This window comes from Ixodes scapularis, unplaced genomic scaffold (genome assembly GCF_016920785.2).
Source record: "Ixodes scapularis isolate PalLabHiFi unplaced genomic scaffold, ASM1692078v2 PGA_scaffold0__279_contigs__length_252992795, whole genome shotgun sequence".
NCBI lineage: Eukaryota > Metazoa > Arthropoda > Arachnida > Ixodida > Ixodidae > Ixodes > Ixodes scapularis.
The window spans coordinates 52,462,012-52,480,111 of record NW_024609835.1 but is presented as its reverse complement, the minus strand read 5'-3'; the positions used below and the strand labels follow the sequence as shown (position 1 = coordinate 52,480,111).

General features: G+C 43.9%; 1 protein-coding gene across 1 annotated transcript in view; it reads right to left on the bottom strand.

Annotated features, from left to right (window-relative positions):
- The window catches only part of LOC8040151 (cholinesterase 1), a 78,377-nt gene that overhangs the window by 7,760 nt on the left and 52,517 nt on the right, over positions 1 to 18,100 (bottom strand). The window contains exon 2 of the mRNA XM_042291839.1: positions 15,562 to 17,082. Coding sequence (XP_042147773.1) covers positions 15,562 to 17,082 — 1,521 coding nt within the window. The remainder of the gene's footprint in view (positions 1 to 15,561; positions 17,083 to 18,100) is intronic.

Below are 18,100 nucleotides of genomic sequence, written 5' to 3'. Positions count from 1 at the left end.
AATTATCCGAATGCGTGATTTTCTGAAAATTTCAATGGGAAAATGGCGGCCGACGGAGTTTTGGAATACATGGGCTCTATGGCACCAGAAATCGAAAACGGGAAAAAATGGGCTCCTTTTTCCCATTGAAATTTTCAGAAAATCACTTATAACTTTTGAATAAGTTATCGGATCGAGCTGAAACTTTGGCATCTGGTTGTGACCTCTAGCGCTACCTTCGGGCGGAGAATGAGCGTTCGGTGATGCCTAGTTTATTTTTGCGGTATAAAAGAAACCGTAAATTCTCTTTTGTGACACCTGTATTTGAAATTACAATAGTGTTATATATCACCATGCTTTTCTTGTTTCTTCTAGGCATACTTCAATGTAATTCCTTGTTGTTGTTGTTTTTTTAAACATTAAAGGGGCCGTTTTGAGACTTTACGGAGGCTATTAAGGAACACCAAAGGAAAACTAAACAAATTATGTGATGGCGAATATTGACTATTATCCAGTCGAACAATCTAAACGAACCTATTATCACTGAAATTTTTAAGCAGGCGAAAAGGGAACAAATGGAGTGGTAGAAAGAAGAAGAGGTGTGCGCCAACAAACGGAGGGAGACGAAGAGACAAGATCACCCGGGAACGTCAGAACGCCGAGATTCAGTTGGATTGATAAGTAGATAGACCCAGTGCCGTCGCTAGGTTCAGTGGCACCCGGGGCGGTGGCCCTCCGCGACTCCCCCTACCCCCCCCCCCCCCCTTGTGACGCCACTGGGTAGACCTGAAGTCAGCTAGCTCTCTTTGTCTTCACTGCACTCGTCAAACGCGTTCGAACGCGAAGCGCCGGCATACGGCGTATGGCTCTCGCATGCGAACGCGTTCCACAAGTGCAGTGGACACAAAGGCCGCTAGCTTTAGGTCTACTCATTGATCATTTCAAATAAAGCTCGCCGTTCTGACGTCTTAGAGCACTCTCGTCTCCTCCTCCTCTCACTCAGTTTCTCGACGCGCACGCATCCCCTCCTCGCCCTAATATCTTTTAGGTACTGCGAGATAGCCTGAATAGAAACAGAATGACTCTGGGAATTTCCGTTTTGAGATTTTTTTTCCTCGAATTGTTTGAGGTGGCCAGGTTGCCGCTGAAATTCTAGCTTTCCACGTAATGACTATTTTCATCAGCATAGAGCCAACGCCTTAAGCCTTTCTTTGTCATTGCAACATTGAAGTCCAAGCAGCCTTGGTTGTTTGTTCTTTTTTCTGAAGAACGTTACGAACGAACTTGGTGAACCACCGCAGTGATATAGCATACGATACTCGTGTAATTAAAGAATAGGTACAGATAGCCTCATTAGTTGAATTAAATATATAACTACCTTTACAAGATTTTTTTTTTGCCTACACCACGAGACACAACACGAAAGATAGAACAGAGATGATGGGAAAGGCCCCCCCATCCAGAAAGGAAATGAGACTCTTACCTCGTATTCTTAACAAACATTTGTTTTCTTGAAAGTAAACATTTGGCAGAAATCTGCCTGGTTGGGTAAGAACAATTAGAAGAAGAAGGCATTCAGACGTCCCACAAACCAGTGTCACCGCTTGGACACCTGATGCCCCGGCCAAAAGATCTTCCCCCCAAGGAAAGAGCGCAAGGCGTTATTTACCAGATTCCTTGTGCGGATTGCCCTGCCACATACATTGGCGAAACCAAAAACTTTAAAGAAAGACTTCGCCAGCACGAAACCGACGTGCGAAAGTTCGATCATGAGCGCAGCGCGGTTGCGGAACACAGTGACTCGAATGGCCACCGCATTGACTTCGACAACACACGCATCCTCGACATTGAGACCATTTCCCGGCAGAGGCTCTTCGTCGAGTCATGGCACATCCAAACCACACCGCAAAACATCAATCGGCCGCTTGGCGCTTTACCATCCACCTACGTAAGCGGGCTCAGCCAAATTACAATCGCGAAAACATCACGTCCACCGCCGTAAAAAAAGAAGACCACTTGCTCCTCGCGCACACAGTCGCCCCTGAAGAAGAAACCAAGCAGGTTTCGAAACGTTGGGCTCCTTTTTATTTTTGGTTGGCGTTCCTTCCTCCTCTTCTATTTGTTTTCTTTTTTAATTTGCGTGAAAAAAAGTTTTTATTGGCGTCAGGCATTATTTGCTTTAGCGCGTTCATTCGACTCCACGGGAGGCCAACCCCGATCACGGCGATCGTTCGGAAATTGCCTTTAAAACTTTTATTTATTCCGAATTCTTCCTCATCTCTCGTGAGTGTTTAAAAAAAAAAAAACATAGAATTCTGTTCCCGTTGCAGCATATAAAAATCAATCCTTCATATAAAAGAGAGAACCCAGCATAACTATCGTTTGGGTTTAATAAATCATGTTTCGCTTGATTACCAACGACATAAATGTCATATACTTATTTCCACACTTTGTTTCAAGCTCAATAGCTGTCTCTGCTTCTTGGGACTGCGCCTTTTTTCTTTTGTAACTGGTAGCTGTTGTTTTTGCTGTTATTTTTTTCTTTCTTTTTTTTTTTAGTTTAGGAACTTTTATGCCAGAAAATTAAGTGAGTCACCGGAACCTTTGACTATGGTTGAATATTGAGTTTCCTGCGATGCTCCGTCAAATTTTGGCTATGCTTATTCGACAGCTAAGTTTTATTTTAATATGTGGCGTCGGTAGAAAATTTCAATTTGTGAAGTTTTACCGCTATCTCTGAAGTAAGTATCAGAGGAGCTATTTGTGGTAAAGCCAAATAAAAACGAAACGCGTAAAGGTTAATCGCTTCAGCAATTTTTTTTTTTTTTTTTGCGTACATCTGGGCATGGTGGTGACAAAATATCTTATTTTTGGGTAGAGGTACGCGAATTTGTTGCAAATTTCCAACTGATCTCAAGTTCTCTTCGTTTACTAAAGTGAATTCAGGGTTCTCATGATGTTTTCCTCGCATAACCGACACAAAGTCGCAGTGCTACGTACGAGGGTTTTTATCGCGTTCACTTTTATTTGAAGCCCCATAGTGAAACTTCATTACCATTAAGCAGCAACATACATTATATTTTCCGCACCGTTAGAAACCAATAAAAAATATGGCTTCGCCCGGTACTTGCTAACTCGTTAATCACACATAAAATCAAAACAAGCAGCACGAGCAAAAGTACATAATTTAAATTTTGTCAGAAGATTGAGATTTTAAATTACTTCGTTATTGTTATCATTGCGACGGCTACAAAATTTTGCATTTCTGTCGTGCAACGTAAAAATCATTAACAGTGCTTGAGGTTGTTGTTTTTTTTTCTTTTTTTTTTTGGTAATCTATTTAGGTGAGACGAAACAGCAGGATTCGACAGATTATTGAGAACAAGAGCGCATGAAGAACAGTTTTAACTTAGAAACGGCGGGCCATTAACCTATTGTGCCTTAATTAGATGTTTTGTTGTTGTTTTTTCATCCCTAGAGGAGAAAAAGAAAGGGCAAGTACTAATGTTGAATTTTTGTTTTAAACGTTTATTTTTGTCACGAGTTCACGTAACATAGAAAAGTTCATGAATGTCTACTCTATGACGGCACCAGTTCAGCCCACCGGTTTTTTTTTTTTTTTTTGAAATCTTAAAAACGAACTGAAAAAAAAACATTTGAAAGGGAAACGAGTAAATATAAAAATTGCGTTAATTATTGCTCAAAATTATTTTTCTTTTTTATTCGCTGAATAATGAAAGACGCGTTATTGAAGGTAAGAAGCTGGTGCCGAATTCGGCACGAAAACTTCCGACGTTTTCGTCTTGTCGGTTATTTTAGTATGCGCACATTAAATTTCCCAGAACAAAATTAGCGTAAGTTTAGCTATTCATTTTTCTTCTACTCATCATCGTCCTTCGCGCTTTCTGTGCGTGAAATGCGGAACATGGCCAATCGCATTATCAATGGGATTTTCTTTCCCCAAATAATTAAATTAATATTCGTTTGTGCGGTTTTGGGGGTTTTAAAACACTTAATCCCGAAGATAACTGAAAAGTTGAGAACTGCTCTCACCCTGGAAATAAAAGTTTTTTCGTGAGGCATCGTAGCTGCACCTTTGGAATCGTCAAAGGCATTAAGGCCTTGAAATAGCTGGTTCATCTATAATTCATGTATATAGCAATGACCGGAAGTGATGCACATTCGGGCTGTCGAGATCAGTGTAATCCCATGACTATCACACCGTCCCTGAGTATTGAAAATCGAAGTAAGAGTAATGTGACATTTTCTCACGATCCAAGATTGTGACGTAGTTCCCGAGTACTCGACATTAACGCAAGGGAGTACCATATACATATATATAAATTTTGTTTGCTGTCACTTAAAGGTCTGTACATATCATTTAACTTATCGACAAACACTCCCTAGAACCGAACGCCGTTGCACCACCCATGGGGCAGGCAGCCTCTCAACGCCGAGCTGGAACCTCGTTTTGGAAGTGCCCCACACCGACGCCATAACAGCAGCATCCAGCTTCACAAGAAAAGCGCTCTCTCGTAGTTTTTGTCATGCCACTGAACAGATGATAACCACTGAGGGCCGTCTCAGGCCATATACATGCTCGACCAAACGTCCGACCGGTCGCCCGACGTGTCAGAAAGAGGACCTAACCCGACCAGGCGCCGGTCAATACTTGCGTTATGAGCACTCACGCGATGCCGCGATTGAGCGGTGCGTGATCGGGTTCGGCCGTTACACGTTGTTCGACCAGTCAGACGTTTGATCGTGCATGGGAATGGCCTGACCAGGCCCCCGGTGGTTATCACATGTTTGGTGACATGAAAAACCCTGCCAGGACGCCATATCGTGGGAATCCCGGACAAAAGCTCACCGCACAAAAGCTCACCGGACAGAAGCTCACCGGACAAAAGCTCACCGGACAAAAGCTCACCCATTTTTTTACAGACCCGGACAAAAGCTCACCAGAAGAAAATTTAATGTTGGTCTTAAGACGAGTGCGGACAACTTAGGTTCTTGCCTGCGACAATAAAATGCAACGATAAATTTAATCTGACAGGCGCATGGTTTGTTGATTAGAGTAGAAACAAGTTTATTTATCGATTGGTTGGAAGCGAATGCATTTTCCTACTAGCTCCAGCAGTCTTGGTAGATCTCGGTGCACCTCTTTGGGTTCAAAAACTCCGGTTCAAGAAGTTTCTTGGGCGATACACGAGGGTACTCCGACATACCTTGAAAGTTGAGTCAAGGAAGCTTGATCTTAGCTCCACTCAGTTTTGGTTATCTTAATTTTGGTCCCAAAAGTTGCTTCTTTGCCTGTTATGGCTTATTTGTCGACACCTTTGCATGGGATGGGGTACCACTTCTCCTAAAAATGGTGCAATGACCATCGCGTCCGCACGTTATCCAAGCCCTTGTTTCGCCCGGGTAGCGAAAAAAATGAAGAGGTGAGCTTTTGTCCGGGTCTGCTAAAAAACGGGTGAGCTTTTGTCCGGTGAGCGTTTGTCCGGTGAGCTTTTGTCCGGTGAGCTTTTGTCCGGTTGCCATATCGTGGCCATTGATAAGCTGTCCAGGCGTGCGTCTGGAGCGCTCGCAAAACAGTGGTTCGAGCCCGGCATGCAGAGGCTACCACATGTGTGGTATAACGGCGTTAGACTCCAGGGGGAGTCTGTTGATTCTTCTTGAACAAAATTACGGTCGGTTAAGCAACCTCGTGGGTTGGCCGTCCCTCTAGGGGGATCAGTGGACGTGTTCCTTCAGTAGATGTGACGACTGGGTCGTCTATGTCAGGGTCCGGTATTGAAATTTTCAATGATTTTTTTTTATGGTTTACAAGAACGTAACAACACTTTGAAATGTAAATGTAAAAACCACTTCTTAAAATATCTCATTGATAAACATTCCAGCTTGCTACGCGCAACCACCGATATTTTAGACTAATTTTATATGGAATTGGATTGTTTATGTCACCCTACATATGGTCATCGAATATAGTTTTTTTTTTTAATTCCAGTCATTGCGATTAGTAATTATTGCTATATGTCGCAGAAAAAAACTTAGAGGTTAGGCCTGAGTGCAACGCATTACAAAAAACCCCGTTGCTCGTAACTTGTTTTTTTTTAACACATAATTTGCTTAAGGAAAGAATTTATGGCGAAATGTTTACGCTCGACTGCAGTGAAACACAGTTACAAGAAGACTAAAGCAACATAAATCATACACAGCCCCTGGTGGTTATCACTATTTTCACGCTTAAGCAGGCAATGCGTAAGCGTGCAAAACGTGCTTAATCGCAACGAGTCATACTTAGTCACAATTAGACTTGTACGTAACGCATTAGAAGTAACGCCTTACATGTGCCTGGTTACCTCTTAAAGCATGATATGCCTTTTAGCGGAACCCCCAATCCCAAATATTTGCCCGTGCGTCCGTTCGAGCATTTCCCGCCAAATTTAGTGGCGAAACTAAATTGGTGTTTAGGTCACGTGATATCAATTGGTGTCAAGTGACCGTAGGTCACGTGATTTATACGCCAATAAGTTTCCACACCAAAGTTAGTGGGGGCATTGATATCACGTGACATTTATATCAAATCAGTTTCCCCGCTAAATTAATCGGGAATATTGACGTACCTTACCTGACGTCCAGTTTCCTGTACACAAATTTACTTTTCCTTTAAAATCTATACTCTGTCTCACTAAAACCGTGCAGTACAGCCAACGCTGCAAGGGAAAGAGGGTATCCCGACCTGTTCAAGAGAGGGCAAAGAAGGAACGGGGGAATCTCAGCCCTTCTCTCCCGTTCCTCCTTTCTCTCCTCTTGAACAGTTTCGGACACGCTCTCTCCCCTGTAGCTTTGGCTGTACTGCACGGTTTTAGTGAGACGGAGTACAGGGGAAAATTTGATGTCACGTGGACCTGGAATCACGAGACATACACAAATTAAGTTTCTCCGCTACCGAAAAATTCACGCCACAAGACTTGTTTCTTTTTTGTATCTTATTTTTTAGTTTGAATTTTTGTATAGATCCCTCGACCTGATGTTACATGACCTGCGCACCAATTCACTTTCCCCACTAGATTTGGTGGAGAAATGAATGTCACGTGACGTGAACACCTTCAGTTTTCCCGCTAAATTTAGCGAGAAAATTGAAGTCACATGTGCTCACGACACGTGAAACATCAATATAATTGTTTCACTATAACTAGCAGAAAAATTAACGTCACGTGAACTGTACACCAAATTAGTTTAGCCGCTAAATTTAGTGGGGAAATTAACACTACGTGACCTATGCGCCTAGTTTCCACGCTCAATATATCGGGGAAATTGATAAAAATAAAGGTTATTCACTCCGCAAAACGATAGTGTATTACCTTCTCATCTATTTTAAACGATTGCACTTTAAATACTCAATTTCACCCGTTATAGAAGATGGAGGTCGTGCCAATTTCTTGGTAATGAAGTAACGACGTCGTTACTTTTTAAGAGAAGGGACGAGTAAGGTATTTTCGCTAGTTTTTGATGAAGTAGCGAATAACGGTACTTGCTTACATCTGGAAGATAACGTGTGCGACACAAGTATTCCCAACCTAGTTCTCATCCCAGCTTGCGCCTGTAATTTATACGTCGAGAAAACGCTAGATCCTAAAAAGGTGTGTGCTAGGTATGTTAGTCGAGCCACAGTAATTCCTGAATAAACGCGTTAAAACATGGAATTACTAATGGCGACAAATATTGGAAGTGGCTCCTGCTTCACAAAAACGACACATTCAAGGCAACGAGAAAATAACGCGTTACTTTCAAGCTGAGGTCACGCATCCTTTCTGAATCGCAGTATCAAGTAACCTATGTAGTTACTTTTTTGGTGAGTAAGGAGTGGTGGTGTACATGTCTGATCATAACTAAGCCTATTAATTGTCCAAGCGGAAGCGACAAAAATCGAACCCCGGACCGCGCGATTGGCAACCCGGTGGCTTTGCTCGGCGCCACCAGGGCGCGGACAAGAACGCAAGCTGCTGAACTAATTAAGTACTATATAACTTAGGACCATATGACTTAGGTTGCAGACGATTGTCGGCGGCGCAGCTGGCTTCTTAATAACGGAAGTGCCGCTCCCCACCTGATCTAACAGCGTCACGAGGGGTTCGGAAACGTTAAACTTCTACGAGGTACCACCAGCGTGAGGAGCTCGTGATACCTCACAAGTCATGAGCACTAAGAAGTCAAAATGCTACACGCACCCTCAGGAGAAGCAGAACACATGGAAACTTCTCATTAAAGCGTAGGCTTCACACACACCCCTACTGAATTAATTTAAGAGTGTCTTGGTTATTCTGATACATCCGGGGGGCACAGGTGTATGTTACATGCAACGCGTCGGAAACCGCCCAAATCTCCCTGTAACCAACCATGACGAAAATAATAACATACGCATACTGCACGCACGACACATTCTGTGCTTCGCGGATTTACCAAAAAGATCAAAAAAAGTTTACGTTTGCAGAAAAAAAAAAGCGGTGACTACGTCTTTTTAGCAAAACATTCAGTACCCTAATTTTCAATGTAATCATTTCACTCTATCAGAAATAACATAAACTCCGCGGTCACCCAAACTTTTATGGCGGTTGGTTTGCAGTTGTTATCAGAAGAATCCCTGCACGACACAATTTGCATTAAAAAAAGCAAAAAAATACATGAGCTCTTTTTTACGATTTTTATTTATGAATGTGGGCAATACCGGAATGAAAATATAAAGAAATGTCAAACAGCAAGGCTAAGTCCTTATCTTCGTGCAGTTACTCGAGAAACTCTTAAAGGCAACCTTACATCCACGCGTTCGAATAAATAGGTATGGTGATCGCGTGTTTGATCTAACTGTCGTCGCTCTTCTTTCGAGTGATCATATCATAGTTGGCTGTGTATTACAGCTTATGACATGTTCGCTGTTTCTGTATCTGCGGTGCCTCATAATGACACGCTCCTTAAACCGTACAGGAAAGACCAAAATTTGCGACTCTCCACTAATGTTCAAAAAACATTCCTGGGCAACATTTTGATATCTTTGAATACAGGTGACGAATGTGTGCGCATAGGAGAATTTTGTAACTTTCTTTCGGTGTTATTGCTCGAAACAAAAAGTATATATGTATGTGATGCCAACTTCTTGCCCGGTAATGTTTAGGCGACTCTTGCCGAATCCTATTTTTTTATAAAAAAAAAACTAGTTTCCAGTACATCCTGTAGCATCTAGTTTCTTGACCTTGTTTCTATTTTAAGCGCGTTCTTACCGTCCTTGATATATAGTATACCAACAGTGCCAGTTATTCATATTTTTGCAACTTATTAACAACACTCAAAAAAGACAAGGCTCTTTTTCTCGATCCTAGGATTCTCAATTCACCTCTCATACCCAGAAACGTTTTTTTTTTTTTTTTAGTTTTTTAATTTATGTGGCACCACCCTCTATTCCGCATCAACCACATGGTTGATAAGCCGTCGAAGGCCGACCCGGCTTCGTTCTGCTCTTCCTCCTTCCAGTTACATAAATGTAGCTCTTTCTTGTATCCATTACACGTTTCCGCTTTACGGCATCCAATGCCTCGCACCTACGACCTTATCGTCCGAACGCTTTTTTGTGTGATATATTATCTTATTCCCTCAATTCTGTCCGCTCCTTCAATTCCGGAAGTGGGCACGTCCGACGAAAGGTGGCAGGCCTCACACGTTGTCACTGCCGCGTGGATCGGGGTCGCCGAATTAATTTTTCACTTGAGATGAGACAAAGAAACAACGTCGCATGTTCTAGCAGCCGGTAGAGGTCACTTCCTGGTGATTCGGCACGCCAGCAAGCAACCTTGCAGTCTTGTTCACGAGGTAAACTGTCCGAAACGAAATCCCGCCACCCCAGTGCTTTCGGCCTATCGCAGTCGCGTATGCCCGAAAAGCCGTGAAATTTGTGCCTAAACCTGGACGTGCGAAGCGATTGTGACACCAATACCCATTTGTTTGTTTACACTTTCTTTTTTTTTTTTTTTTTTTTGCGAGAGGAAAATACTTCTGAGGCAACTAAAAATAGAAGTGGTTATCCGCGAAATTTGAAACCTGGAAAACTGACTAACTGAAATTAAATTATACGGTCATAATAAACAATTTTCTCCCATCATAGCGGATAAACCCGAAGCAACTGAATTATTATTTCAGTCGTGTCATGACTGTGGATATTATGGAAATATCATGGCTATTGTCAGTCATGGCAATCTTCATCTTGCAATATGACTACGGGACGAGTAGCTCCATATTCATGTTATTTCACACACAACTAAAGCGCAATCCGTGGCATTGTGCTCGAAATAAAACAAAATGGAAAAAAAATATTTTTTAACCAGATTTTAGAAGTAGTTCGTTACAAGCAAACAAACTACTTGCAATCCATTACTTTTTCAATTAATAGTATAATTGCAGCAGTACAGTTTCGCGGCACTTAGTTTGTAACGTAATTTAAGTACAAAAGTTATGTAACAAATTACTTTATAATTACTCGTTGCTTTTTAAAAATCTGTACTCTAACTATAGTCCATTGCAATTCAAGAAGGTAGGGCGACGCGAAGGCAGGCCGGGGAGGAGGAATCAGACGGAACGCTAGAGACACAAGGAGGTTTCCCCATCTCCTCTCCGGTATTCCGTCTGCTTCCTCCTCCCTGGCCTGCCTTTCCCTCGCCCTACCTTCTTGAGGTGCAGCGGACTATAGGGTTCCGCGTTTTCGGTTAAATCCGAAGAAATCCGAAAAAATACTCGCCGTTCAGTTTTACATCAATTCGGATTTACCCGAAAACTCAAAATTTCGAGGTCACAACAACAATTAAAAAGCAAAAAAAAAAAAAAAAAAGAAAGACGGTGTTTTACAAATAAACTCTATATGAGCACAAAGCCAGTGGTTCTGAGGAAATGACATTTCAGTTTCCTTTGAAATCTACAAATATTGACAAAAAAAAGGTTTGTTCCATATAGCACGTAGACATTTTTATTTTGTTTTTGATTTTTTTTTATATATATAAGAACGCAGTAAAATAAGCCTCCAATCTCAAAAAAATTGGGAATGTAACGGAAATAAACTCGGATGAACCCCCCCCCCCCCCCCCCCCCCCGAATCACCCCCGAATCAATTCGGTGAATTTTTTCACCGAATTTTTTCCCCCGAATCAATTCGGTGAATTTTTTCACCGAATTTTCGGTGAAAAAATAAACTGCGAAAAACACTCCGAATTTCACGAGAAATGAACTTCGAAAACACGTAACCCTAACAATATCAGTCAAATTGGATTGCGCAATGGTGTTTTCATAATCCTGCTTTTGTGTTGTGGTTTGTTCTTTTTTTTTATGGAGTTTTTGAGATCGCCTGCTAACGTTTTGCACTGCACGCCAAGGTGGCGACTTCGCACGTTGTATTTTCTTTCTTTTTTTTTCCTCTTCTTGGTTCTTGGACTAACGCGGGCGATGGTGTGGTCTGTGTTGGGCCGTAGGTTGTGTACTCCTTTTCACTTTGCAACGATACGAGCCATCGGAGTCAGTCCTGACGTCGTGTAAGTGTCACGTGAACTTCGGAAGGGGCTCAGTGGCACGCGGATGTGTAATCACGTGATTCACATGTACGTTCACAGCGCTAGATTGGCTGGGATGGTTCGTCCGCTGCGGTTCATCGAAAGGTGAAACCGAGTATAGCTACTGGCGTGCTGAGATCGTGAAATGGGAGACAAGGGGACAATTCGGACGCGGACCGCGTGGTTGGGAGTGCTCGCGACCCGAAAACCTGGGGCTCTAAACTCGTCAGATACAAAGTTGGGCCCGAAGTTGACGGAGCGCACTGATTGGACTATCACGACGATGACTTGGCGTTTTTGACGCCAGCGTCCAATCAGCGCGCTCCGCGAACTTTGGGCTCCAACTTTGTGTCTGACGAGTTTAGGGCCCCTGATCGGGGCTGGAAGCAACCTTGAGTCAGCTGAGCTGGGAGGGGCGGCACGGCAGAGACGTCGGTCCGTCGTACGTTGGAACGCGGGGAAGTCGGGCCGAGGCGTCGCTTCACGCCTCGGATTGTGCGAGCGCGTGGCTGATTGGTCGTTCGGCCGCCAAGAACACCGAAGAAGGACTTTAGCACCTGGGCTAATTGGTGATCCGTTGTGAAAAGCGCTTGTATAAGGACTTCTCCCGTTTCAACCGGCTGTGCAAGAGGCGCGCGCAACCTTCGCTTTACCGTCCGGACCTAAATTCGCGCATTCACCATGTTTGCTTCTTTTTTAAATATAATTTGCGTTATTTCCTTTTTCTTTCTTTCTCTCTCTCTCTCTTTTCCCTCTTTTTTTTTAAGGGGGAGGGGGGGTGTATACATTATTTTAATTGGTTTCTTGGCTTCTGCTCAACCAGACTTTAGCGGGATTTTTTTATTTTATTTTTCGTGTTTTTTGTGTGTCCGCGTGTGTGCACATATGATAAAGTTCCTGAGTTAGCAGTATCTTTTTTCTTCAAAATAAATTTGTTTTTTTTTTGTTTTTTTTTTAGTGTGCCAAGGTGGCTGCACGAAGTCACCCCGCGCTTCACTCTTCTCCGCTCGGAAAAAAAAAAAAATTTAATCACAGGCTTGGGCTTACGGCGAATATCGTCAGAACCACTAATGGTATCCTATCAAGCTAGGCTACTGGTTTCGGAGGCAATCTGCACAAAAGAACGTTGTCAACGATGAGCCAATAAAACGAACGCGGGCAACTCTCTGCCTAAACCTGCGCTCTCAGCTTTCAGAATCTCGAGCACACCCCCAAAGCACGACGAAAGGCAACTTTCATGGTCTAAAAACGAAACTTCTATGGCTTTCTTTTTTTTTCCCACCTATTAATTTGATTACATATACTGCTCTAATTATTTATTCCTTGGAACGGTCACAATAATCTGGAACCGTGTGATAATGAAAGCGGTATCGCAATGCGAATGTATGGAAATACCGAACTCCAGTTTATTTATTTCTTGTGAGCTATCCAAGCAAAGCAACGTGAAAGTAACTTGTATCATAGCGATTTAAGTAATTAACTACTTTCTACGGGAGCGATTTGTAGCGGCGCGGTAATTTATTGCATTTAAGGTGTAGTCATATGTAATCAATTTTACTTTTCAAGTAGCGGGCACAAGTCTGTTTTGAACGCAGGCCTTTTTGAACAAGCAGCCTAACAAAATATACGAAACCACGCAAATATTAAAAACTGAACAAAATCACGGATGAATAATCCTTGCCATATATGAATCTCAAGTATACTTGCATATTCGTGTTTTCTTTTTCTCTCATTTTTATGCATATTATTTGCGCATGAAGTTGTCTTAAAAATGCAATTCAGCAAGATATTTTTTTGTGCAGGCGTTAGTTGGCAAAAGTTTAAGCCTACAAAGCTTGCAGCGAAAGTGTCAAATGGGTGGCGACGCTGTCAGGAAACAACTTTCGACAGAAAACGACCACGCACGGATTTGTTAATTGCTCAAAATCGACCGGTTCTCATTCCAGCAGCTGTACCTGGGAACAGCACTGCGTGGATCTTGGCATACTTCTTAAGAGAAGAAAGTAGAAACGACACATTGAAGAAGTGCACTATTTAGTGAGCCATAAATGCTGTAACAGGGCAAATAGGTTCAGACATGGGCTCCATTTCAGAAATGGTATAGGCAACTTTGAGAGGGGCGCACACTTACTTTTTTGCATTGCTGTACGCGTGACGTCGTTCTAGTATTCTGACGCGTGCAGCGACGCGAGGGCCATTATAGTCGCCGACAGCTCTCAGGGCATGGATTACTAGGCTTCTGGCACCCTAATTGGTTCTTCGGCGCTACGGTCGCCCATTGCCGCACTCTGCGATTCTTAAGCTGTGAGCGACTCTCTAGTCAAGTACGCCTTAGGCCGCGTGTTAACTGTGACAAATTGTGACAGCCTAATCTGACACAACTGTTGGCCCTGCGTTCGAATACAATTAATACGACAGCGTACGCGCGAGTGCGTGTTCGTGACCAATCACTACAATAATTGTTTTGTTTTTTTTTCTTTTTACGGGGGGGGGGGGGGGGGGAGGGGAGGGGAGGGGGTGGCAGAGAACGCGCTTTGAGGATTGCAATCCCACAGGAACGTGACAGCGATGAACATCACCGACACGAACTAGTCAAAAAACAGGTTACCGCTTGCTCGGGTCGCAGTTAAATAACTTGTTTCAATTTTATGGGAGGTTTCCTGCAACAGCTAGTGCGTGGAGGGAAATACGAATGCATGGCCTATTATACATTGCGAACGTCGAGAATTCACGATAAACAGCATTTTGCTCAAATTAGCTGAACGGCCTTTTTATCACAAACCTTCACCAACGAACTGTCACAAACAATAGCAGCTGGTATCTTTTTTTATATATAAACCTATAGCAACAATACAATACTGCAGAGATTCAGTTCGCTATTTGTTGTTGTTGGCGGTTGTGGTGCCGTCTTTGAGATAAAGAAAAAAAAAGCTGGTTTGAAATGAGTCATCTGAAGGTGTTTCATACTAGCGCTGAGTGAATATCCCTTTGTGATTTTTGAAAAGATATTGACTACTCATTTCGTACGTCAAGTGAAAACTTCATTAGGCGATGGTGCGTAAGGTTTACTTTATGATTTTAAATGTAGTCACAAAAAAAAAGTTCATGACCGTCGGCATCTAACACAGCAATTCAACTCTCATTCGTAAAATTTAAAAAAAAAATCAGAATGAACTCTGGAAGCAAGTATCCCATAGGGTCCTGACTTGGACTTCTTAGAGAAAATATGCTCAAATGAACACTTATTACAATGCTAGTTCATATTCAGGTATGCATCCATTTTCAAAGGAATCCAACTGTGCATGCTCAACTAGTTCTGTTGGTATAAGTGAACCAAGCAGACTCTTGGTCGCTTCGCTGGCCTATATCTTTCTTATACAGACCTTAAATCACTTCAAACCTAGCCCGTTTCTGTAGCTTGGTCGGTATTTCTATATAAAAAAAATTGTCTAGGACTCAACTATTTTATTTTTAATGCACGGGGACATGTGTGATGGATCAATTCATGGCATCATTCTAGAACAATCCTAAATGCTTCCCGGAAAGTCCTTACTGACTTCACGAGATGCTTACACCCGTAGGAATGCGAAAAACTTTCTTTAGAGAACAACAAACCCGGCATCGACGTCTTGCCAAAGATGTGAGCCAGGTTGTATGCTTGTTCCCCACCCGAACGAATATAGGTGTCGAGCAAATAAATCCGTTTTTCTGGTCTGGTCATTCAGTCAATGAATCGCATCTCTCCCCTTACACATTTATTCACTCCTACTCGTCTAGAGACGGCCTCAACCTCTGTCTAACAAGAACTGAAAATCGGCCGTTTTGTCAAAAAGCGCGAATACGGAATCCAGATCACGCATTCACATATCTTCGATCTCTCCGTGTGTTTCCTACTACCTACCGGAATGCAATCCTCCTCGTTCGGAACGCTTCCCTCTCTTCGATAGTGGAGCAGACAAGACATTTCGAACAGGAAGCCAGGACTTACCCCGACCTCGTGAACTCGCCGACCATCTTCATCATCCTCTCCGAAAGGCGCCTCTCGTCTAGGTTGGCGTTCATGTCATTCATAGAACCGAGCATGTACAACATGTCTTCTCCGTGTGTTGGCCCGAAGAGCTCCGATCCAAACGATGATTGCTGCGTCAACATAAAGTAGTACACCTTGGCTCCCAGGTTCGCTAGGCTTTCTCCAAATTCCTTGCCGGGACAAAGAGTGATTCCGTCTCCAATGGCACGTCCTCCAGCCTTGATCATCTGGCTCGCAGAGGGCTTGGTCATGTTCAAGTAATAGTTCGACACCGGAGATGCATTTCGTTTGTACATGGTGCCGAAGTAGAGTCCCACCAGGTAACGGATGTCTCCCATCTTGATATCATTTATAGGCGCTCCGTCAAAATATCCGCCGTAGTAGAGAAGTTCGGAACCTTCCTCTTCCGTGATGCCCATCAAGACATCCATGCCGCTGAAGCTTCGTATGTCCTGCATCATATCCCTGGGAGTTTTAGGCAGAAACTCTTCTCCAAACACGGGTAAAAGCGATATCCGACCTCTCCTAAACTCGTATTGCGAGCTGGACGCTACATCCAAAGCGTCCTTCTGTTGAAGACAGCTGATGACGCCACTCGAGTTCCTCACCCAGTCCAACTGAGTATTGAGGCAGCCTAGCTTTCGAGCAACCGTGAGGGCCCTGTTATAAGCGACGTCTCTTCGATTCAACGGCGATGAGGTGTAAGGACTACCTCCCAGTAAAATTGCCCTCTTGAACAAGTTTCGACTCATGGGCGACAACATGTGATAGCCGACGCTCTGGGCTCCCGCACCATGCCCCATCACGGTGATGCTGTCCGGATCTCCGCCGAAATATTCGATGTTGTCTTTTACCCACTTGAGCGCGAGGTTCTGATCGAAGAGCCCTGCGTTTCCTGGCACGTCCCTGTGCCGAGCGTACAAGAATCCCAAAGCGTTTAGTCGGTAGTTGAACGACACTGAAACCACATCTCCGACGGCTGACAGGTGTGACATATCCGTTGATGCCCGCTCAGAGCCTCCATAAGTGAATGCTCCTCCGTGAATGAATACGATAACTGGCTTCTTGGTGCACTTGGACCGGTCTTGGCAGGTATCTGGAGTCCACACGTTCAGGTAGAGGCAATCTTCGCTGACACTCAAGTCGTAGTTGTTCCAACGCTCGTCGGCATAAAAATACACCTGCGGGCAGGAAGGAGGCTTGACCGTGGCGTTGTAGATCCCGGTGCCCCAGTCGTACTGGGGTTGTGGCTTTTTGAAGCGCAGAGCTCCTGTCGGCTGCATTGCGTACGGGATTCCGTAGAACTCGTTCACAGTTTTGTCCTCAACCATCTTTTGCGTCCCGCGCACACATCCTGTCTTGAAGCACACCACAGGAGCTTCGGAGAAAATATCATTCTCGGACGCAGAAGCCGCAAGACTTGCAACAGCTGCCAAGTGCAACAGGGTAAGATAGTGGAACGTTGCCATCGTGGCCCGACTAAGAGAAAGAAAAAAAAATGGTCGCTTATTAGTCCCAAGTTTTGACTATTGGCTTATTTTGCTTCACAACTAGCTTTAATTTGTATATTCACGCGGTAACCTACGATATATATAAGAAGAAAAACGGACGATATTTTGGTCAACTCGTAAAACCGTGTCTCTCCTACGCAATCTGACGTAGAAAACACAAACTGCTTCTCTTGCATAAAAATATATTTCCAAATAAAGTCTACATCTTGATAGTACCAAAACTATATTCACCGTAGAAAGTGTGCCTATAGCACGTGCACTCTTTACCGTTTAGAAATATCAAGCCCCTAAATATTTATAAATCCAGAATTACAAGGCAAAATAATTTGTGAAAAATAATTATTTTAGAATAACATATCTTTTTACAAACGCCTCACCTAAATGGTGAAGTCAAAGGGACAATGCGTTAAAACCAGATGATCCCTACATTTACACACGTTACACACAACATACGTTTCTATTAGCCTATCCAAGGCAGCTTTGGGGGCCCCGTACTTGCGAGTCAACGCCACGGAACACCACTGACACGCGGGCAGGTGCAAACGCGCTTCTATATACGCGCCGTGCTGAACTTACCTCGTTATTTGCTAATCCGAGCTGCACCCCGAGCGAGCAGAGCATCCTCAACGCCACTTGGCGCGGAAGCCGAGGAGCACCCAATGGCCTCCAGGGTGCGGAGGCCGCGGCTTTTGACGGCTCTCGTGCGGACAGTCAGGCCTTGAACGCAGAGGAGCTTCATCCGCGAGTCGGAACACCCTTGTGCGACGAGCGGCAGCTCTCCTGCACGCCGATTACGCCGCGTCGGGCACCACTCGTCAGAGAGGAGGAACTCTGCCGCGCCGTTACGTCACGAATGCGAGCAGACGGCCGCTCCGCTTTTTACGCGAGTTGCCCTCGCGTGGTCCTTTCTCCCCGATCATTACGGAGCGAAAGGTGGCGGTGGAGCCACAATGCCTGCAGCCCCCGAGCTGTACCACGTCTCTCCG